Genomic DNA, 23,623 nt, shown 5'->3' with positions numbered 1-23,623 from the left:
AATGGTTACTCATCTGTTCATACATCAATTTAGAAGTGTTTTTGTACTACTTAAACTCACTGGTGAATATATCACTTTGACATTTCTTCTTCTATATCTTTGTTATTTGTTATATTCACATATTTAACAGCTTTTCAATGTCTAAAATAATATGTTTTATTCACTATACTGCACAAACTTGTTCTATAAGTGTCCTAGACTTCAACTTTTTAATAAGCTCAAGTCTGCAATACCCTTAAATTTACTTTCTTTCTTTCCATCTCACAAAGGCTAGCCCTTGACAACATTGTCTTCAGTGTTATCAGTGCCATAAACCTTAAACTTGTGATTTTGTCTTCCTCTTTGGATGGGCAACTATGTAGTAAATTTTGTTTGGAAAATGAGAAATGGAAATGAGAAGGTCCAAAATTGAAAGGGTTTTTCCAGATTTTTATACTCTTTCCCCTCTTACTAGAAGCCCATCAGAATTTACAAACAGGGTCCTCCTCTTGTTAGCCTGTTAATTTGAGCATCAGTTGCACAGCATTTCACTAACACAGGAACATATCTCTTAACCCGGAGAAGCAAACCCTTGATCTCTAAATGTAAATGGGTATCCTTGATTCATTAATTCTCCCATGTACAGTGAAGTCTCTTTTATTAAAAAATCACAGGACTTTAAAAGTGCCATTTAATCAAATTTTTCGGGTGAATGATAATCTATAAAATACAAGGGAAAACAGATTAAGTAAATGAGCTGACGAAATTTGTTGACAAATTCCTCTGCAGCGTCCGTGTTGGCCAAATTTTTTTCAGCACACACATTTAGTTTCCTGATGCCATGTCTCTTTTTAAACTTTTGGAGACAACCAATAGATAATTCACATGGCTTTTTCCATTCCATGAGTTCATAGAAATGCTTAGCTTTTTGTATGATGAGTGGGCCAGTCACTGCACATCCCTCGGTACGTGTGGTAAGAAACCACTCGTATAAAACTTTGTCCAGCTCTTGAAACTTTGCTTCCTTTAATGTACATCTCTTTTCCATAGTTTGTGAAATAGAATTAACCACAAAACTGAGAAGTTTGTCTTTCTGTTTTTGTATGTCGTACAGCGTGGTAGACCCGACATTGTAATCCTTCATCAACACAGTTCTGCTTACACCACTTTCTATCTTCTTACATATTTCTATTTTCTGTTTCGAAGTAAGCACAACTCTTTTCCTCTTAGCACTTCCACCAACTGCGGGGAAGGCGGGGAGCTGGTGGCAACTGGCGTGCACTTTTGTGGAACATCCGTAAACAAACACTAGTGGTGCGAGGTTCAGATTTTGGATGAATTTCTGATTTCTTCGGTTAAATGAAATGAGAAAGTTTTCGTAAACCTTGGGGTTATTCAAATAATTTGGTTAAGAGACATGGATATAAGAGACTTAACTGTATTTTGGTTTATCAACTTCTGCTCCAACTTGTATGTTGTTCAGTGTCTTGCTTCTTCATTTCCACTATGTTTGCACACACTGTCTTTCATCTTGTTTTCCAAAATTTATTAAGTTCTTCCCACCTACCTTCACCACCAAGCCAATTATTAACTTTATGTGATCTGTATGTCTCATGTCACCTATATTCCAAACTTTTTATTTTTTTTTATTTTTTTATTTTTTATTATAGAAGTAGTATCTACAAAGTAAACTTCAAATTTTAGATCCTCGTAGTACAGTGGACATATTTTCTCATCACAGGTTGAAGCAGATGAGCTTGAGTCCAGGTATGCATACATCCAAGTGACTCATGTGTCTCCTTATTTTACTGAAGAAGAAAGAGTCAATAGACAAACTGAGTTTGATCGCAACAGTAACATCAATACTTTTATGTTTGAAACTCCCTTCACCCAAGGAGGCAAGGCTCATGGCAAGCTAGAAGAGCAGTGGAAAAGAAGAGTCATCATCAAAACTGATTATACTTTTCCCTATGTCAAGAAGAGAATCCATGTCATTGATACAGAGGTAAGATTGTTTTGCTGCATTGTGATGGCTTAGCTATGCCTATCTTTTTTGTTGACAAGAGGGGTGTTGGATTATGACACGGTTAAAAATTGAATTGTTCTGCAGGTTTTAGAAATGTCTCCAATTGAAGTTGCAATTGATGAAATGGAAAGTAGAGTGAAGGAGCTCAGGGAAATAATCAACAAGACACCAACTGATGTCAAGAAACTGCAACTGAAGCTCCAGGTATGGGTGTTTGCCAGTTTAATGTATGTATATATCTCACTATATTGTGTGTGTGTGTGTGTGTGTGTGTTTGTGCATGCATGCGTGTGTGTGTGCAGGCATGTACTTACCTATTTGTATTTACCTATTTGTAGTCTACCAGCAGTGGTTAGCACATTTGGCTCACAACCGAGAGAGCCTGGGTTCGATTCCCGGGTGGAGTGGAAAATTTGGGCGGCTTTTCCGATACCCTACGCCCCTGTCCACCCAGCAGAGAATGGGTACCAGGTATTAATCGGGGGTTGTGTCCCATCAACTGGGATCTGTTCCCTTCTCCTGTAATTCCTTCCCCTTCTGTCTCTCTCTGGCATATGACCACAGATGTTGCGCCGACTAAATGAAACTTTCCAACTTTGTAGTCTACCGGGCCTGAGCTAAGCTCTAATAGTCCCGTCTCCATATCTACATTTATCCAGCCTTTCCTTCATGTGCGTGTGTGCAGGCATGCATGCGTGTGTGCATGCATGCATGCATGTGAACACGTGTGCGTGCTTGTGCGCATGCATGTGTGCCTGTGTGGGTGTGGGTGTGTCCCAACTTTTCCAGTCACATGTATATGCTTTCATATGTAATGCCGTTGCCTTTTCAGCTTGAATGTAGTATTTTTTTTCCAAATTTTCAGGGAAGCATCAGTGTACAAGTAAATGCTGGACCCCTGGCTTATGCCTCTACCTTCCTTGATGAGTCTCATTGTGCTTCATATCCTGTTAATCAAGTTTTACGGCTGAAGGATGTCTACAGGTAAGTCTAAATTAGATTATGCCATATAGTACAACTTTGCCAACATCTTAGGGTTCACTGCTTCAGATATACTTAATTTTATCTCAACACAATATCAATATTGAAATAGAGATTTAAATCACACCCACATATGAAATCAGTAATGACATGTGGATTGATAGACATTCTAGGAGATGACAAAAGGGGACTCTGGGTTACTCAAAGCAAAAGTATCTTTATTTTGTCTGAGTGCAGTGAGCAACCCTAAACACCTAGAGAAGCAAACCAACCAGCATTATAATGGATATTTTTTTTCATGCAGTGTAGTCCAGAGCACATGCTGGGCATAAAATGAGATTATGGAGGGTGCTTTGGTTGCAAAGGCTTCACTGGATCAATCATTTTGCTGGGCCAGCTGAGGTCACATATAATAATTCATTCAAAGACCTCTGACCCATGAATCATACATCTGTAGTCAATTTGCATAAAATTTCAAAATTTTCTTACTTTTTTATTTTCTATTATCATCAACAAATGATAATCTGATACCATACTCATCACAGCGTATACGTTGAAGCACAGTAGTCCAGTCTTGTCAACATTTCACTTTTTCGTTCATTAAAATGGATTGTTGTTTGTGTTTGACACTAATACTGACACCTGCATCTCTCTTTGGAAACATAGCCAGGTTTAATGTGAGAAATAAGCCTAGAATCTCACGTAATTAAGGGATCAACAAACATGTAAACAATCCAAGCTTCACGCTGCACACATGATGCCACCCAATCAAACTAGTTTAGGGGTTTCAGAAATTTCAAGCTTCCTCATAATTTTGTCCTGAATAAGGTGTGTCAGACCATCAGTTGCCAGTACATTGATGGTATACCTGTAGTGTTTTACATATTCAGTAACAGAAATCCTGTATGTTGTATGGCCATTTCCCCCCCCCCCCCCCCTAAAATAAAAAAAAGAAGCAGAAATATATCTTATTTTTGGTATATTTGTCTCCATAGTTTGATCACAGTCACAGTAAGTGCTTGGCATAATGAGGAACTCATTTATTTTGGTTATTGCCAAAACAATCAGTTATTCTAGCAAACCACCCATCGTGTGTAGCCAGATATTTGATGGTGTGCATTCTGATACACTTGTAAGGTGATTGTTTACAGCCTAGGTGTGATCATGATAGTAATTATTTAAGACTATAATATGTATATGGTAATTGTGCCCTAATATAGTTAAATTTTTTCATCCAACAGGGAGTTTGTGTGCATATCCAAGGAAGCACTAGATCTGAATAGTCTTGTTATAAGCAGTGATCAGTATGAATATCAAATGGCTTTGGAGAGTAATTTCTCTGAGTTACTACAGTCTCTGTCTTCCATCTTGAATGAGCCCCTTTTAGCAGCCCAGGTGGCTGTTGACAGTGTACTGAAAAGGTCCTCTCAGCATTACTTGAGTATGATAAGTTCCCCTGGTGGTGCCAGTAGTGCATAAGTTTCAATTCTGCAACTATTTTGTAGAGCAACTAATACTTATATGAATGTGTTCAGGATAGTGTATTTGGTTCATTGGAAATGCTCAGCTTTTTTTCTTTAGGATCCGTCACTGGCCCATCTTGCCTGGCAGGGACAAAGGTTAATTGATGATGGTTGATTGTCATTAAACTTGGCTGAGATGAACCAGGATCACAAGAGACAAAAGAATGTACATATGTTTTTAACCATTTCAATGTTCAGTATTTTTAGTGGCTGCTTTACTAACTGAAAGGTACAAATATATTTTGTGCCATTGTAATTTTAAGAATATATGAATATGAAGTGATATTATTATTATTATTATTATTATTTTTATTATTATCATCATCATTGTTATTATTATTCTTATCATTATTATTATTATTATTATTATTATTATTATTATTATTATTATTATTATTATTATTATTATTATTATTATTATTACTATTATTATTTTTATCATGATTACATATGATTATAATAATTATATTTTTGTATACATTTGTTGTCAACTTTACCTCTGGTTTGATCAATTGGCAATTTGAGATCATTGCTTTGCCTTACCTGGAAAGCAGGGTGGTATGATGTATACTATCATAATTGTTTTCATTGCCTTCGTAATCACCATCATTACAGTAATAGTTATTATGGTTATATTTTTTATGACCATTGGAGCTTAGTGTCTTATTGTCTGATTTGCAATTGTAGTAAAAGTATGTAAAATTTCTTCATTTTAGGTTTTTATGACTTTATGGTGTAGTAATGAAACTGGACCTTTAAAATTTTTAGTTATTGAAATTCTTAAGATCTACGTGACACATCAGCTTTAACATTACCTTATGCTTTTAAGAAAATGCACAATGTGAGAATTTATTGATTTTATATTTGTAATTACTTAGTATTTAGTTTTATAATAGTAAAGCTAGGCAGTCTTTGATAGGAAATCACACATTTCATGTGTGCATTAATTTCAAATACAACAAGGAATGTCCAGCAATGATCTGTATACAGTTTTATTAACTTTTAAAGAAGGAAGTAACTACAGTTGACCCTCGATTTTATAGACAAATAAAATAGGAAAGTTAATTTGAAAATGCCAGGAACCTGCATTTCACTAAAGAAGTGTTTACATTAGAAGAAAATACACCAACTAATGTCTTGTAAGTATTGGCCAAATTTTTCTCATGATGAGTGCCACCACTGTGCCTGTCTCTGTTGGCCAATACTATGTTTGTTACATGGAACATAGTGGCCTGGCGTGTCTCTTTATGCACTTTGTTATTGTGAGTAGTAACCAAGTTTGTCCCTGAACACTTCTGCCATGTCAGCCTGAGCTTGCTGGCACCACATCTGGCGACATGGAGCAGCCAGTCATTTGTGTATCTCTTGGTGCTCTTGTTATCATGATTGTTCTGAGACAAGAGTGTTGCCTATCCAGCACCATACCCATCTTATTTCTGTTTTGAAGCCATTGCTAATCACAAAAAAAAAAAAAAAAAAAAAAAAAAAACTATTGGAAGTATACTAACAATGAATAAAAGGTAATGTACAGCACACTTTCCCATCTTTCACAACTAATTGCAACAACAATACAGTCCTGCTGTGTGCACTACTGGCAAATATTCTGTGAATCTCACTCTGCATCCAGAACATGATGATGGTGCACAGAGTAAAATTTCTATTATCCAGATTTTTCCTGAAACCTGAAATTCAGGATATAAAGGTTTGTGAAATCGAAGGTCAACTGTATCATGTTCACCTTTTATATGAAAATGAACAAGAAGTTGCACATCATGTATTTAATTGATTTACTGATTTTAAGGGAAATAGAGGATATTTTACAGGAAGATGTGTGTTGTGGGCTGGCAGTCTCATAAGTTCTATAGATAACTAATTTTTGTATACTTGATACCACCATATGTAGGTGGGCAATCAAACTAAGTTTTATTGAGATAAGAGAACATTCTTCCAAAAGAGGAATAGAATGCAGAAAATAACCAGTTGGCTGTGGCTGTCCTATTGTAATGTATAAATGATACACTGCATGCTGCTAATATGTATCCTTGAAAAAGCTTTCTGTATGACAGAAGAGGTCAAGAAATTACCCTTTAGGTCTTTTTATTATGCAGAACCATGACTGCACTGTACCACCACTTTGGATATACTGTTTTGGCTATATTGAAGCCAGCACAAGCATTGCTGAAATGTTGATAAATGCTCCAGCGCATATTTATGCAACAAATTCCTTGCATTTTAAGGATGATAAGGAAATGCTGAAAGGTGGTATGTGTAGAGCCTTGTTTGCATGTAAGTTAAAAACCTGTGCACCGTCACCACATACTATTTCCAATAAATGTCAGGAAACTAATTCCTATAATGTTGAATGGTGCTTCTATATTTAGGATTATTCAAAGTTGGCTTACTGACTTCTGCAATTTCAGTGTTCAAAGATGAGTTGATATGTGTTTGATGGTGAGTGTGCATTGGAAATGAGTGTTTCTTCCATAGCATATTTCAAATAACCAGTAATTTACAATCCACCCAACATGTTACAGTCAGCATAAGGAAAACAAGGAAAAGACTGAATCAAAAGCAATTGTATTTGTGGACACTGGCAGACTTTCTATAAAAAAAATGAAAAAATTTATTCTGTTTAAGGCTGACATGCTCTTGACTTGGTAATTGGCTAACTGCACGATTGTTAGAGAAATTGCTGACATTGCTAACTATTTTGTGTGATACTTTTACGCTAGTAAATGTAGTTTCTAGTGGCCTTATACTGAGCTAAGCGCATGACACAAATGATATTCACGTTGTTGTAAGGGACACGAAGTGGGTATATGAACATGGCCATGAAATAAAATAGTTAAATTTATGAACATTCATAAATGACAATATATAGATTTTTCTATAATGAAATAATTGAAGATACTCAAATACAGTGATAGATATGAATAGGAATACTTATAGTTGACTAGATACTTTATGATGTAGCTACTCTATACTTATTTTTAGTATTTCTATATATTTTGATAGCAGAAAAAAATATTTATTAAATTATATGTAGTAACATTCAGATTTTTGTACAGTACAGATATTTAGCCTTTTGCCTCAAATTTTTATATAATTTTTCCCATTTTGCTTTCTCATACAGCTACTGCTTAAAGAAGTAGCTTGACCAATTTACTGTATTTTAAGTTCATCCTGTCAATATATAATTTTTGTGTACTGTACTTCTACTTGTCTTTTGTTAATTTTTTTTTTTTTTTTTTTTTTTTGTGTGTGTGTGTGTGTGTATTTACCTAGTTGTCTAGTTGTGATATACATGAAATGAGCTTCCCTCATGGGGTCCTGTCTTCATGTCTCAGTTGGTCAGTTGGTCAAACTAAGCTTTATATTAATTATAGATTTTGGACTTGAGGATCTCCTGTCCAATCCATTCTGCAGTTCAGTACATTTACATAAAAAAGTGTTTCTTAATACTCTTCAAGAACCTTATCTTCTGCAGTTTCTTTCCATGTCCTGTTGATACTCCCTCATCCCATACAAACATATCTTTTTTATTCACTCTTTATACTCCCATTCTTGCCCTGAGCATTGCAATCATGTCTTCTCTCTCTTCTTTCTACCAAGGATGACAGCCCCATTTTTTTCCAGTCTTTGTACGATAAATCTGTCAGACTGGAGAATGTAGCCTCATTCCATGCTCCTTTTTTTTAGCGCGACAATCACTACTGAAATATATCTTTTTGCCTCTCCTCTTAAATTCTTATTTTATGTTTATCAACTCTGCTAAACCCTCTCCCAGTTCCACATCATCCATATTTATGCCTTTCTTCACTGCTATCGTCACTCCTCTTGTCATTTTGTCATTTCTGACTTCTTCACAATATGTTATTATCTTTCACCTGGGTATTAATATCCCAGTTGTTTTCAGCAAACACTGCCTCCACCATACCAACTGGTTGTTTCAAAGTTAAAGCTGTCACAACCACAATGACATGTTTTGTGTTTTGAATATTTTTCCCAGCTTGTCATCACTAGCTTATAACGGGACCCCACTTATTCACTCCTCTCCCTTTCATAACAATAGCTTGGTCATATTCACATTGCTATTTAGCATTGTTTCTCACAACCTATGTGAAGGTTGTTGTGTTGATGTTGCAGCTGCCCAGCCCTTGTGTGTGTGTGTGTGTGTGTGTGTGTGTGTGTGTGCACACATTAAATTGCATGTGACACTTACTCCCAGTTTTCTTTTGATTATAAGGCTCTTACCTCTTTAAAAAATAAGAGTATTTATGTTATTTGGTGATGCATGTTATATATCAACCACGTTTTTCAAAGATATGCAGATGAAATAGAGATTTGAATTAATGTCTTGTTTTATGCCCATCAGGTGTGTGACTCACAGGTATGCAGCATGCCTGTCTACCAAAAGTTCAGTGGCTGAAACAAAGTTTGTAAATTTGGACCCATAAAATGGCAGCAGAATTAAACCTTCCACAGTTGGAATACCATCAGTGGAATAAAATAGTGAGGAGACCAAAATTACAGTTTTGTGCACCATCTTTGGTACTAAAACAGATATTTGGTTGAATAAGGTCAGATTAATTGCAATACCAGACCTTTTAATTATTGTAACTGAAATCATTATCAAATGCTGGATGAAGACTAGCAAAACTAAGTTGATTCCCTAATTAGAGCAAGTTTTAAAGACCAATGAAATGGGATTGTGGCAGCATGATTGAGAACTATTTAATATGTAATGAATTATTGATATTTAGGATGAAATATATTGAGTTTTGACAAGGTTTATCTTATAGTATTACACGTATGTTTATTTTACTGAAGTATTTTGCCCATTCTTACAGGGCACCAATACTTAAGCATTTTGTCTCCCCATAACCATGGCATTTTGAGCATATGTGTGTATCGAGATTTTTTTGAGTGGTGCGGCCACCACATTATGCCCATTATGTTTTGTTCTTTTTTAGCATGATTAATTGTGCATGCCATAGCTGCCATCAGCTATGGAGGGTTGTGGGTATGCACTAAAAAGATGTTGGTATGCATGAAGTGCCCCAGCACTATTGCAGTGTTGCCATTTTACCTATACACTGCAGTCCTGCTTTTACTACCCTAATGTGAGTGTCTGTGTTCTCCATTTTTCAAGTATTTTCATGGCTTTACAGTACTGTGATTTGTTTGTGAGTGCCAATAAAACAGGGATGAGCACCGAGGCCACACACATAGTAGCATCTGCTCCCAACTTTACCCTTACCTTTATGACAAGAAGTAAGAGTTTGGTGTGGTAAGCAGCCAAACTGTGCAGCTAATTGCACTTATATTTTGTGATATGATTCAGCTTTAGGCAAGTCAAAGTAGGGAAATGGAGGTACAGTTAATACTGTAGGATTTTGCCAATAATGACTTCCAAATTCATAATTTTGACAACTGCAACTAGAATAGATACCGTCTATAAAATAAAGTTTGGATTCTTTCAAATATGTGTTTTTCACTGGAAGGAAGTGTTTGGCTGTCTCTTTGATGACATGTTTGCTGCTGTGTTGATAATAAGATTCAGATTTGTGCTCAGCACATTCACTTGGACATTTTTAGCCCTACTGTATGCTATTTTCAGGTACTTAAAGCTGCAAGTAGAGCCAAGGTGGTGGCATAAGCTTTACACACCCAGGGAGGTGAAGCACAGCACACACTTTGCATGAAGTGCCACATGGCTTCTGATGCATAGTACATCTCATTCACCCATTGACTCACTCTTCTGCATCTTATCTCCTACACATGCCTTTTTTCAGCAATGATTGTAACTACTACCACTACAGGGTCTCATGCAAGTTTATTTGCCTGTATAAGCTGCAGGATTGTTGCTGGGAACATCATTATGGTAGTGCATCAGCTGAAAGACAGGGCTTGCATTAGCTCAAAAGTTATTGCAGCGTGTGTGCTGTGGTGTGATATTTTTGCCTCAATAACCAATGGCTGTAAGAGTTGGCTTCGAAGGGTTTGATGATGTGTTCAAGGAAGTGGGTGAGCTAGCCACTGCAAGACCTTGAAATGTCAACAAGGTCATCTCTTAAAAGAGGAGGAAAGAGGTTGGGTAAGGAAGGCAGATTTGGATCTGGAATATACAGGATTCAGTCTATTTCACTGTGTTGGATCTTGACCTCACCCCCGTGTCTCCTTTCCTCTCCTCATTCTGTCATTCTCACATCCCCATGGCATTGGCTCCTTTCCATCCCTCTTGCAGGGACAGAGGGGAGTTGCCCTTTACACAAAGAAATGGGGAATACAAGAAAAAATTATCTTGTTGTAGTGTATAGACTGAAGGAAATATTTTCATTCCAAATTTAAGTCATATACAAATTCGTGTCGCATTGAAGACCAGAAGGCAATATGCAGTCTCTCAGCATGACGGGTGGTATGAATACTCATACTGAATAAGACTGATTTGTACTGCATGTAGCATTGCACTGATGAGCATGTAGCCTACTATTTTCCATCATTCCTTTGCTACATAACTAAAGTTTGCTTATGTGTGCTTTAAATGCAGACATATGGGAGTCTGTATTTACTGTAAAAGTATTTTTCTTGGGGCTGGAGTTATTTTTATACATATGCACGGTTGACTGTGTCCAGGAACGAATCTCCATCATACCTGTATTATAACTGCTTCACTATTTGCTATATGTCGAGTTTTCTAGGAAAACTCCCATAGCAGAATTGACTTGTTATTCCTAACCCATTCATTCATTTCCTCTGCATGTTGGCCTGTACGAGTGAGAGGAGCTTGAGAGGGAAGTTGTGAATCTTGCTATCTTTATGATGGATTAGGATTCTTGACAGAACAAACTCTGGCTGTGGCATAGCAATCTGTGCACCATTATGAAATGGATCTTTTGAATAGAAAGAAAGGGTTTTGAAAAATCATTATTTAAGTTAAAAAAAAATCCACAGTTTAAATGTAATGAATAAAAAGGTTTGCCCATATTTTGCATCGCAGGGGGGAAAAGAATTATGAAAATTTATCAGAGCCCCAGTTGTCATGGAAGCCAAGTTTGCAATACTAGTTAGATATAGAAGAGGAAGTACTTGAGTGTTCCTGAGAAAGAGTGTAGTTGCTTGAAGGTTATGTCCAGCTGATGGACAGAGAAATTGAGTTTTATGGAACTGGCTTATTTTTTCCATTTTCCTTAGCTCATGAAGTGGTTCCATTCTCAGTCAAAGATAAAGGAGTTGATTAAAGATACATAGAATACCAGGAAGAGAAGAAACATCTCTCAACACACACACACTGTGTGAGTGGTCTCAGTCCTTCCCAAAGATCGGTACTATGAGCTCTGTGCTCTTCCGTAGGGGAACGGCTGGCTGTCTCGAGAGAGACGCGCAGCAGACCAAGAGGTGAATTACACACACACACACACACACACACACACACATACACATATTTTGTGTGTCAGCCTATAGTCTCGGTAGGCTTTCTTGAGGGGCCTGGATGGAAATCGGCCGCAGCCCATCATGGCGCAGGCAAGTATTTTATAGTGGCGCCATCTTTTCTTGGCTCATCCTGCCCCCCAGAGCTCGTTCTTGATTCACTTGGATGGTTTCCTTTAGAGTCTGGGTTGCTGGGTGGTCTGCAGGGCACCATGTGGGTAGTCTTAAGCCACTCGGCGGTGCCTGAGAAATCCCAGGTGGTAGCGGCGGATTCAAACCCGCGTCGTCCATCACGCGGTGAATGCAGGGACCACATACCACTCATATATATATATATATATATATATATATATATATATATATATATATATATATATATATATATATATATATATATATATATATATATATATATATATATATATATATATATATATATATATATATATATATATATATATATATATATATATATATATATATATATATATATATATATATATATATATATATATATATATATATATATATATATATATATATATATACATACATATATAAATATATATATATATATATATATATATATATATATATATATATATATTTACATACATAGTTATTTTCTGGTTGCTGAGTGTCAATGTATTTTCTTGCCAAGGAATAGGAGTCAGGAGTTCTTGTTTGTTGGATAAGTGTGTTGCCTTTTACACTGCCTAACCTGGCACAGTATGCCATCATAAAATTACAATAATTATTAATAATAATATAATAATAATAGTAATAATAAGATTTAAGGTGATGTGCAAATGAATGTAATGCTTTCGTGGTTGCAAGACAAATAAGTGTGCCCATTGTCTTGGCCAGCGTATATAATTTATGACATGAAAAAAATGCAGTTTTTAAGTTGCTGGAATTGATTATGGGAATTATCCGCTGATATTATATACATTGTAATTCATTCATAACTCCTCCCTCTACTCATTTATATATAATCATGTTAAGCTTGCAAAATGTACAAATTAAAGCATTTCACAAGCTGACATTATCAGTTCAAAAGCTATATGAACTTAATTACAACTGTTATATATAGGTTTTTCAATATTTGATTTGGCTAAAAATACTTTATGAATATTTCATAATTACTAATATACGTAGGTTTTTTTGAGTTTTCTTTTTAAATGAGCTTATACATGTTACAAGAAGTTTCATCATCAATAATATTTATGACAGCTATAACATCCCACAACTTCATTCAGATTTTTTAAATTTTACTGTCTGTGGTTGGGGAAGTGTTGTGTTACACTTGCATAATTTGTTATAATAAAACATTTCCTCATATAAAATGTTTGACATTCTTTTATAAACATTGCGGGAATCAATGATGAGTTTGAGAAAATTATAGTTTTGAATTTTTTTCTTTTCTCTGCTATTTGGGTGGCATTTACTAATCAAATTTTCTTTTATATAGGCTTGTTCATCTGTACTGCCTTGGCTGTAGATAAGGTTTTTTTTTCCGAAATCTACAAGAAAATACTAAAAGAAAGAAAGAAAATTTTCAGATTCTTCTCTGTTAGATTTTAAAAACAAATAATAAGTATTATCATGGTAATTATTGCACTTCACCAGCCTCCTAATACGTTGTCCTGTCACTGCTTGCTGCTATGTATATAATTATTATGACTTTGTTATTGAGCTTAGCTTTGACACATTATAGTTTATTATTTAAAAAGGTTTTGCACTCTATCTCGCAAACCATATTTCTAATTTTTGCTTCAGAAATGCATGTCATATTGTGCTGGATATGGTCTGCTGGCCTATGTGTGTCATGTTCAAACCATGTTTTTTTCAAGTAAATTTATAAACAAATATAAAATGATCTCCAATTTTCCATTCACATTTACTATTCAGCGAATCAATGAACATGAATTTATGTTAATGCTTTGTGCTGTAACTGAGATTTAATAGCTTGTTTTCGGATCATTGCAATATATGATGATTGTTTGTTACACAGGATGAAAATCATGGAAGGATAAATAGGAAATAAGTCATTGTTTTGTTTTTCTTTATATTTTAGAGCAGGTGAGGTCCAGAGCCGCGGCGCTGCTGAGGCGAGCCGCGACCGAGGCCCCCACCTACCCGCCTTTTTTCGTTACATTAATCTGAAGAGAGCTAGACTGATCCTTGTGCTGATCTTGGTCACACGTTGAATCATGTTTTATCTACTTATTACTCAAAACGTTTTTGTATTTGTGGAAAACTTGGCATCAGAGTTTTACATATTTTCATATTCCTTGAAGCATATAGTTTAGATAGCAGAATACTATTACATTTACAAGAGCTATGATGAAAATTACACTCATTGCTTCTGTATCAGCCCGGGTCTCTTATGGACGAATGTAAGTCATCATTCGTAATAATCTATTACATATTATTCAGACTATAGTACAGGTAGGTGATACATACACTAAAAAAGTAGATATACAGTGAAAAGTGAAATGGAGCATCTTGCATGAAAAATAATATATAACTAAGGACAGATAGTGAGTGAAGTTTGAGTAGTTATATACACATTGAAACGCCATAATTATGCACTATGGAAAGAATAAAGACCATGTTTGGTTACGTGCAGGATGACGTCTTAAAACAGCTATTCAGAGACATAAATGTTCTCATTTAGGGAAGAGTAGGCCACATGATACCCCGCACGCAACACAGGCGACGCCCACCCCGCCGCGGCCACTCTTCACCGCGCCCTCACTCGCACATGACTGTCTTCATGACCAACACATTTTTAGCGTCTTCTCAAGCTGTGGCACAATATTCCATTATATGCCAAAATCATATTAATCTGTGCCTGAGAACACTGGACCCAAAGAGAGGGTTAAACGAGTTTATTATTTTTTTATGAGTAATTGATGTTTTATTTATGTCACCTAGGAACAGCCGCCTCCTCAGCATGTCTGTTCTTTACGTAAGGACAAGGGTTTGACCCTCCACGTGACATGCAGAAGGTCTGCTCACCTTCCTGAGATGGACAGCATCACCTCTGTGTAGTGCCGACAAGGGTCACAGTCCGAATTAATGTATGATCTTTGATCAGTGCAACACGATGGCATGAATGTATGCCTTTACTGTTGAAGACAAGCGTCACACTCCTCGTCTCGGATAAAAAAATAAACATCCATCTAGTGTTTTAAACTTATAAACGCTTTATTTTTTATTTGATCACTTGTTTGCTTGATTATTTATCTTTATATATTTTTGTCTGGAATCTTTACATTGTGCATTGATCTCAAGCGTGAGTCAAGGGACGAGTGTGCAGGGCGGCGGCCGAGGAAAAGGACGAAGACATGCTTTTGTAACCTGTCAAAGATGCACATGGATTAAGAATGAAATTTGTAATTTGGAAGAAACAAAAGACAAACTTAACAAGCCTTTACACTATGAATGCTTCTCACGCCGCTACAAAAGTGCCATTTGATATTTTATGTATACAGAAAAATAACTAAGAAGAAACTCTACTGAATATTGTTTGTTACGTTTCTTATTTACATGAAGCAAGAATGATGGTTGGTTGAGGCGATACTTATGTCACTTATATTCTTGTGTGTGTGTGTGTGTGTGTGTGTGTGTGTGTGTGTAGGTGGGTGGGTGGGTGTTCGTATTAGCAATATTTAGCAGGTTCTCAGCTTGGCACGACATGCTCAACAACAATAATAAAATTCTGGTAACATCTTTGGTATTGAATAAGTTTTGAATTATATGTCAGGGCGAAAATTGTTAGCCTACAACAAAAAATAGATAGGGGTGTCAATTTGTTAGCTCTGGAAACTGTGCTTAAAACAAAATTACATGAGCTTAGGGAGAATGGAGCAGTGACATATTATTTTGGCTAAAAGTATCTTACAAGCTAATTCCAACAATTTCCCTCCTTCCAAATTTTGTCTCACCCGTCTAAACAAACACTCAGTCTTTCTTCTCTATCTGAAGCTCTCGAGACAATGTTCATCTAGAGACCAGGATGTCAAGACACTGAAGTTAAGTGAAGCCTTAACATGGGCTGAGTAAGACGTCAGCACCTTGACCAGTACTAGGGCGAGAGAAAACACCTTGAAGAATACACTTCTAGACTAAGAGGTCTACAACATACTAGAAAAAAATCCACACGGGAAGTAAAAACGTGACTGTTGCTCAAAAGAAGTAGCAGGAAGAAGTTATGAATAAATGCCTGTTTTACTCGAAGTCGTCGGTACTTCAACAGCCAGAACTACGGGCGAGGTAGCGGCGTGGAGGCCACCAGAAAAATCTAAGGAGGCCTCTATTACTAATTAATTAACTTTTCCCCTCGTCTACGCAGAGGCTGCATGGGCAGGCTTTCACTTATTTGATTGTCTCTCTGCCGCCGACTGGTCCTTAGCTGTGGCTGTTGGAACGGAGTAACAACGAAACATCCCAGTATATTTACATGCATCTACAGAGAGTAAAAAGTGAATGACAGCAGACCGCAGCGGGCGAGCAGTGACGGTGAATGTCGGACTGTCTGTTTGTAGGAAAATGAGCTGTGATGAGACTCGCACCTTTTTTGTAAACTCGTCCAAGTTCAGAGCGGTGCAAAGACGCATCCCGAAACAATCTTTCTTAAATGTAATACTGGTTCAATTACTATTTACTAAAACAATGCCAAGTTAAGAGAACTTGTAAACTGCGACGATGGCTGCCCAGTTCACTTATTGTCGGCCTATTTTAGCGTCTTCAGCGTCTCATTAGAGCCATAGAAGGGAAGCATTAGTGACATTCAACAGTTACATAGTATATTTACACGTCAACCGATGTGGCCCTAATGACCAGAACGGTTGACCAGATAATTAAGTTAACATTATTGTATCAGGTGTCAGGGACGGACGCCGAGCCAACCAACTTTCAACAGAAACAAATAAACTTGAAGCAGCAAGTGAAGCAGCAGTTACATCTTGCTCATTTTGGTCAATCGAAAGTAATATTTCTTCTCTTGGATGATGTTCAAGATGTAAGTTAGAATTCAGACCCCGTGTGGGTTGTTTTACTATTGAGTTTAGCACTAGACCTGAGGAATAATTTTCGTCTTATATAACACGAAAAAATTGCCATAGATGAAATCACAGTTTTATAGTCTCTGTATTTATGGGCTAAGATTTGCCTTTTCTTTGATGATGTGAAGTCTTAAGTTTTCTTTTTTCATCGGAAGATGTTTCCATTGGCAACACTTGCTCGCTGGAGTCTCGTGGCGTCGTGGCGTCACTGGCACGTGATACCAGAGCTTGGTGGCAGCCGGACAGGGTTCACCTTGAGCACCGTTCAGGCAATGACGTAAGTTTGATCCACTTGTACTCTTCTTCGTACTAGTGAAACCTCCTCCTCCTTCTCCTCCTCTGCCTTAGTGCCCGTGTCCTGAAAAATCAGAATCAGTGTGTTAGACAATGCCTCAGAGAAGTTCATTTGTTTATAATGATACCAACATATTTTAGATAATGCCAATATATTGTACACTTCTAGCACATATGCTACGTACTATCCCTACGTAAAATGCAGTTCACTAAATACTATAGGCTATCATCTAACGACTAATGGCTACTGACTAGACTAACGACTAGTTTACTAGTTTCCGGGAGGTGCAGGCGGTGCTGTACGGGGAGGCTGACTAGATGCATTGTGGTTGTTCTGGTTGTTGTTGTTGTGGTGGTGGTGGTTGTGGTAGTGAAAATGGGGTGAAAATGTCATTACCTCACCTCGAAGCGAGGCTGCTGACGCCACAGGTCGCCGCTAGAGGGCAGCGGTGTGCCGGCAGTAGGGCCAGTCAGTGTATGCTTGTGTGAAGTTACCTTTATAACACTAATATGTAACGACTCTCCCATGTGTATAAAGATGAGTGGAATATTATGGGTTTGGATACATGTAATCTACTTATATTATGAAAATGACTAATTATCCTAAGTGTAATGCAAATATTATCACAAATGTACATAGTAATTAGTTATTGTTAGAAGTGGTCCATCGAAGTTTCAAGGTTTTCCATCGTTTGGCCTTACGCGGTGCGGGGCATGAAGTTGATGTGGTACAGTAAATGATGTTGGATCAGGGTGAAGACAGGATAGAGGATGTTGGCATAGCTTGTCGTTTTGGGTGTAGGTAAAGGATATTAAGAGTGGGCATATTTGGATTCTAGGTCAAAAGGCATGGTTGGGTAAAGTAGGATTTAGGAGCAGTGTGCGGGGAGGAGCTCTAGGATGCCGCTTGGGGACGTGGTCTGCTGGGGACGCGGGAGGGTGACGGGAGCCCTCGGTGCCGATCCTCACGTTGAGTCTCTTCCGAGGAGGAGGCTGAGGGGGCGTCAGTCTGTGGAGCGTCAGTCGTGGTCTCTGTCAGAGGTCTCAGAGTCCTTGGAGGCTGAATGGAGTGGTTAGAGATTATGTTAGTACTGCGTTCGCTATGGGATTTGACACCCTGAAGAGGAAACTTAACCACTGTCGGCAAAGGGAGTTGAGCTGTGGTGGAGCCATCCTTGTTTTGTTGAGTAAGGGCAGAAGAAGAATTAAGATATTGAGTAAGGTTAAAAGCAGGAGGATGCTGAGAGGCGTGGCGTTTGAAATTCTGGAGGCTCCACAGAACGTTGGGGCCGTGGTGGCTCACAGTGTCTGACCCCCCTGGAAAAGCTGGATTAAGGCTCAACACGGAGGGCTCGGTCAAGGGTTCCCGGGATGGTGTGACCTGCTCGTGAAACACATCAAATCTACCTTGCCGAGATGTTGGGGGTCTAAAAGTTGTTGGAGTAACTCTCGGGGTGAAGGGAACAATCCTACCATCCTTTAATGTGGTTATGAGGGGTCTGGGGGAGGTATGTAACACGCCTTGGGGAACAACCGTGCCTTCTCGTGTTGTGGTTATGAAGGGTCGAGGGGTAGAAGTTGGGAAATCTTTCTGTGGAAAGTTTATTCCACTTCTCTGACTAGTTGGGGTTTTAGGGGTAGCCGGGAAAAGAAGTGAAAAATTACTGTACCTCCAGCCGTTTTCAAAAATTGTGGCTGGTGTGTTGACCTCCTTGCTGTCAGGTGTTGGTCCTTTCAATATCACCTGCCCAAAGGAGGCCCCTCCCGGAGGATAGCTTTGTCTACTGTCTCTGTATCCCCCAGCATGCTCCAGACTCCTACTGCCATCATGCTGACCACCATTCAAGTCGTTAGTAAGAATACTGATGAAGTCATCGTCTGATATTGTGGAATGCTTTGGGTTACCAGGAAAAGAGGAAACTGATCCAGGGAAAGGCTGAAGACAAGGCGAGCCGTCGTTAGTTCTAGTAAAAGCTGGAGGAAGAGAGCACGGGTCGGAGGGGTAAGTCAGAGGGGGATTAGTGACTGTCGCGAAGGGCTTGTAGGGGAGAGGGGGACGTGAGGGTGTTCCGAAGGAAGAATAATATGTGTCATTGAATTTAGGCACGCTCCCGAAGGAGTTAGTAATTGTTGAGGTAGGGGGATATGGAGGATATTCTGGGGGGGGCTGAAGCGTAGAGCCAAGCGGAGTTATGGGGAGGGGTGTTGGGCTTAGGCCGGAACCTCCATGGTGATGGATGCACGGCTTGCCGTGGTGGTCAGGGGAGTGTGTCAAAGGTCGGACAGTCGAGGGATAGTGGGTAGTCGTAGGGAATGGGGAAGAGAACAAGCCGGGAGTGGATGTGGGGACATACACACCGCTGCCCCCTGGCCTGCGGCCGCTCGGCAAGGGCCAGGGGGCGTCGTAGGTCTCGGAAGGGGGTCGGGGAATAACGAGGTTGTTGGGCACCAACGGTACCGACGCGGGTACGGGAATGGGGCGACTGCCATGGGGCCGAGATTTAGAGTGGTGACCTAAGAAGCTGCCGCTGCCCTTAGGACCATAGGTCGCACCTTTGGAAGGGGGAGCACCGTAGCTTGAAGAGGGTGGAGGTGGGGCGCCGTATCCGCCGGAGATAACAATGTCATCAGGCTTCGGGGCACCGTACACGCCACCGCCGAGACCACCGCCGAGGCCACCGCCGTGACCACCGCCGAGACCACCGCCGAGACCACCGCCGTGACCACCGCCGTGACCACCGCCGAGGCCACCACCGTGACCCTTGGGAGGGGGACCATAGCTAGTTGGAGGAGGGCCATAGCTGGTGGGTGGAGGCCCGTAGTTAGTAGGGGGTGGTCCGTAGCTGACAGGGGGAGGGCCGTACGTGGCAGGAGGAGGTCCGTAGCTTGGCGCTGGAGCAGGGACGTAAACTGGAAAAAAGAAAAAAAGAAATTAAGTAAAAAGGAGAAGGTTACCAGGTGTGTGATTTCGGTTAGGTAGACGAAACAAATAGCAATCCCTTAAGTCGAGTCGGTCGTCAACGTACCATAGTAATAGTCCTGGTCGTCGTCGCCGCCCTTGCCCTTTGATAAGCCCTTGAATTTGCTGCCGATTTCTTCAAAGCCGCCCTTGATAGCTCCATTCATCTTGTCGAAGCCAGCCTTCATGCCCTTGAAGGCGTAGTCTCCAACATCGTACATGTCCTGCATACCCTTGATAGCATACTGGCCAGCCTTGTTGAATGTGTCCTTCATACCCTGCATAGCGTAGTCTCCAGCCTTCGAGATGGCACCCTTCATGCCCTTGATGGCGTTGTCACCAGCCTTGAAGAGCGTGCTCATGCTGAAGCCGCCCTTGCCCTGAAAAATGGGGAGGTACAGGTTAAATCACGTTCCTAGACTCCTTATTGTATAACCATTATGCTTTTCTTTTTGAATGAGATGTAAGGCAAAAAAGAAGACCCACCTTGCCCTTGCCTCCTCCTTGGTTAGGTTTGGACACGTAGTAATACAGCTGCGGCGGAGGCCCGTAGGTCATTGGGGGTGGACCGTAGGAAGCGGGCGGTGGGCCGTAGGATGCGGGTGGTGGGCCGTAGGAGGTGGGCGGTGGACCGTAGGAAGGAGAGGGTGCTTTGGGCGGTGGTCCATAGGAGGGTAGGGGAGCCTTGGGTGGAGGGCCGTAGGAAGTAGGAGGAGGAGCGCCGTAGGAGGATGAAATGCCTCCGCCATGGCCTCCTGAGAATCCGCCCCCGTGTCCTCCGCCCCCATGTCCTCCTCCGTGTCCACCATGCTCGTGTCCACCGCCAGCAGAATGGTCCGCCAGTGCCAGGCCACTCACGGCCACGAGAAGCATGAGATACATCTGTGGGGAGAGGAACATCCATGGTCAGTCAGCGTGCGTGTGGCGTGGACGAGGGCATGCAACTAAATGAAGAAGGAACTAAACTAGAACAACAATGACACTACAGGCGCCTTTCAGAAGTGCTTGCATCGAGTAGGTGGAGATGGAGGTGGTTTTTAACGCGTTGTGAATGGGAAAACCTCAGTACATAAGAGTAATCACGAGTAAACTATTTTATTCTGATATTCGCCAACTTCTCCGATGGTATGCTACGGGCGCCTTTCGAAAGTGTTATGCACTGACCAGGTGGTGAATGAGGTGATAGTTGGCTTGTTTAGCGAGTTGGTAGCTCAGTAAATGCGAGGAACTACGAGTAATCTGTTTTCTTCTGATATTCGCTAACTTTTCTTCCTCACCACCACCACCATCACCATCTGCTTGCTACACCCATCTCCCTCATCCCCCTTTCGCTGTTCCCCTCCACCGCCGCCGCCGCCGCTCCCCCCGCCCCCCCAGCACCTTCTACTCATCGGGTATGCAGAGGCCATCACCCATCACTTTCTAGTCTCCCCCGGAATGTAGGCTCGGGCGTCTCTTTCTCTTTTTTTCTTGCCTGGGTTTGCGCAACGGAATCGTACTTACCGAAACCCAGTTGTCTAAAGAAACCACGTCCACATCTCTCTCTCTCTCTCTCTCTCTCTCTCTCTCTCTCTCTCTCTCTCTCTCTCTCTCTCTCTCTCTCTCTCTCTCTCTCTCTCTCTCTCTCTCTCTCTCTCTCTCTCTCTCTCTCTCTCTCTCTCTCTCTCTCTCTCTCTCTCTCTCTCTCTCTTTCTAGATAACGAGATAGATAGATAGATAGACAGAGAGGAGTAACAGGAGGGACATCATCACCACCATCGCTACTACCATCATCATTGCTCTCTCTATACGGACACATTCTTATTTCCATCACCATTACCATCATTTACTCTCTCTCTCTCTCTGACACAACTGTAAACTCTTGTAATTTCGAGAGGGGCAGAATGTGGAAGGAAGTGTGAAGCTACGCGTGGTGAAACGTACTCCAGCATGAGGAAGGGAAGTAGAGGAAGCGAGGACGTGTTCGAGACAGGTAGAAGTTCAAGGGAAGTGTATGGCTACGTGAGGAAGGGAAGTGCAGGATGGGAGGAAGATAAGGCAGCAGGGACGTGTGGGTGGCGCTAACCTGCTCTTCTCATTAACGGTGTGCAGGCTACCGCGACGATCTCCCGTAGATGCGTCAAATAAAACCTCTCCGACATTCTTTTTTTCCTTCGTCACTCCTAAAACGGCGCCCTTTTAACTCCAGATGGCGCCTCGTCTCCTCCACCATCACCACCACCGTCCGTCGCCACCATAATCAGACGAGCTTTCTCCTTTTATAAGACATTTCTCTCTCAGCTGTGGGGCGGCATTTTTAATGGTAATTATCTACCTGGAGGGTTCGGTGGGCTCTTTTTTGCTATTAAATCACCGCCAAATGTTGCACAAAAGCCTTACGATTTCGCCTTGGACTTTCGCTGTTCTTACGTGTGCTGGAAGGGGCTGGTGGTGTGCCGGCGGTAAGGGATATGTTGACTTGTTTACGGGCTTAGTATCTGGTCCTCCGGCATTGCTTGAGGCTCTTCTGCATCGCCTGTTCTATGCTTCACTACTGCGCATCCCCCTCGGGTCGCCGGTAAACGCTCTATACGACCATGTGAGGGTGTTGACCAATGAACTCGTAATGGAGAGAGAGCCATTAACAGAACTCCGTGTCATGACCCTTCCAATCGCTTACAACCGAACCCCAGCTGACTGAGAAACCATTAACAGAACTCCGCGTCATAATCCTTCCAATCGCTTACAACCGAACCCCAGCTGACTGAGAAACCATTAACAGAACTCCGCGTCATGACCCTTCCAATCGCTTACAACCGAACCCCAGCTGACTGAGAAACCATTAACAGAACTCCGCGTCATGACCCTTCCAATCGCTTACAACCGAACCCCAGCTGACTGACTGACTGACTCGCTTCACTCCTTCCTGACTGGCTTTCTCCCCGCGTGGTGCTGGTTTCGCTCCTTCCGCCTATATAGCTGTTTCAAGAGGGCTCTGCGGCGGCGGTGGGGCATCGATAACCTACGGTAGAGAGAGGCCGTGACTTCCGAAATGTTGGACAGTTGTATACGAACATTAAAAAGTAACGTTAAGTGTATAGTAGAGTATATTGCATTCGGGTCATAGTGCTTTCATTGAGGAACAGGGCAGCGCGCATAGCAGGGTTGATGATCTCGGCTAATGGTTAAGTCTTGGGTTTGATTCTTTCTGTGGCGGTTAATCTCTTCCCTTCCTCTCGCCTTCATCACTACAAGCCACTCCTGTTGCCAAAGCTTGTACGCACGAGGTAGATAACGAGATAGATAGATAGACAGACAGAGAGGAATAACAGCATGGACATCATCACCACCATCGCCACTATCATCATCATCATTGCTC

At 40.5% G+C, this 23,623-nt stretch overlaps 2 protein-coding genes across 7 annotated transcripts in view; one reads left to right on the top strand and one right to left on the bottom strand.

Moving 5' to 3' along the window:
• Positions 1–12,097, top strand: part of LOC127009265 (dedicator of cytokinesis protein 9-like) — a 42,307-nt gene extending 30,210 nt beyond the window's left edge. For all 3 annotated transcript variants that reach the window (XM_050882158.1, XM_050882157.1, XM_050882156.1), the window contains 4 exons: positions 1,721–1,984; positions 2,090–2,209; positions 2,871–2,989; positions 4,228–12,097. In XM_050882158.1, the coding sequence (XP_050738115.1) occupies positions 1,721–1,984; positions 2,090–2,209; positions 2,871–2,989; positions 4,228–4,465 (741 nt within the window). In that variant the 3' untranslated portion in view covers positions 4,466–12,097. The remainder of the gene's footprint in view (positions 1–1,720; positions 1,985–2,089; positions 2,210–2,870; positions 2,990–4,227) is intronic.
• Positions 12,098–13,991: 1,894 nt separating this feature from the next.
• LOC127009261 (uncharacterized) overlaps positions 13,992–23,623 on the bottom strand; it is a 39,385-nt gene continuing 29,753 nt past the window's right edge. For 3 of the 4 annotated variants that reach the window (XR_007761747.1, XR_007761748.1, XR_007761749.1), the window contains exons 2-5: positions 20,752–21,147; positions 20,333–20,645; positions 17,704–20,216; positions 13,992–17,370 (exon numbers count right to left, since the gene is read on the bottom strand). Coding sequence is in view for 1 of the 4 variants with exons in the window: in XM_050882149.1 (XP_050738106.1) it covers positions 17,357–17,370; positions 19,860–20,216; positions 20,333–20,645; positions 20,752–21,147 (1,080 nt within the window). In the remaining 3 variants the exon portion in view is untranslated. The remainder of the gene's footprint in view (positions 17,371–17,703; positions 20,217–20,332; positions 20,646–20,751; positions 21,148–23,623) is intronic. The other variant, XM_050882149.1, reaches the window with a different exon arrangement.

The sequence above is a fragment of the Eriocheir sinensis genome, chromosome 40 (assembly GCF_024679095.1).
Source record: "Eriocheir sinensis breed Jianghai 21 chromosome 40, ASM2467909v1, whole genome shotgun sequence".
Lineage (NCBI taxonomy): Eukaryota > Metazoa > Arthropoda > Malacostraca > Decapoda > Varunidae > Eriocheir > Eriocheir sinensis.
This window is presented reverse-complemented; position numbering and strand designations above follow the sequence as displayed.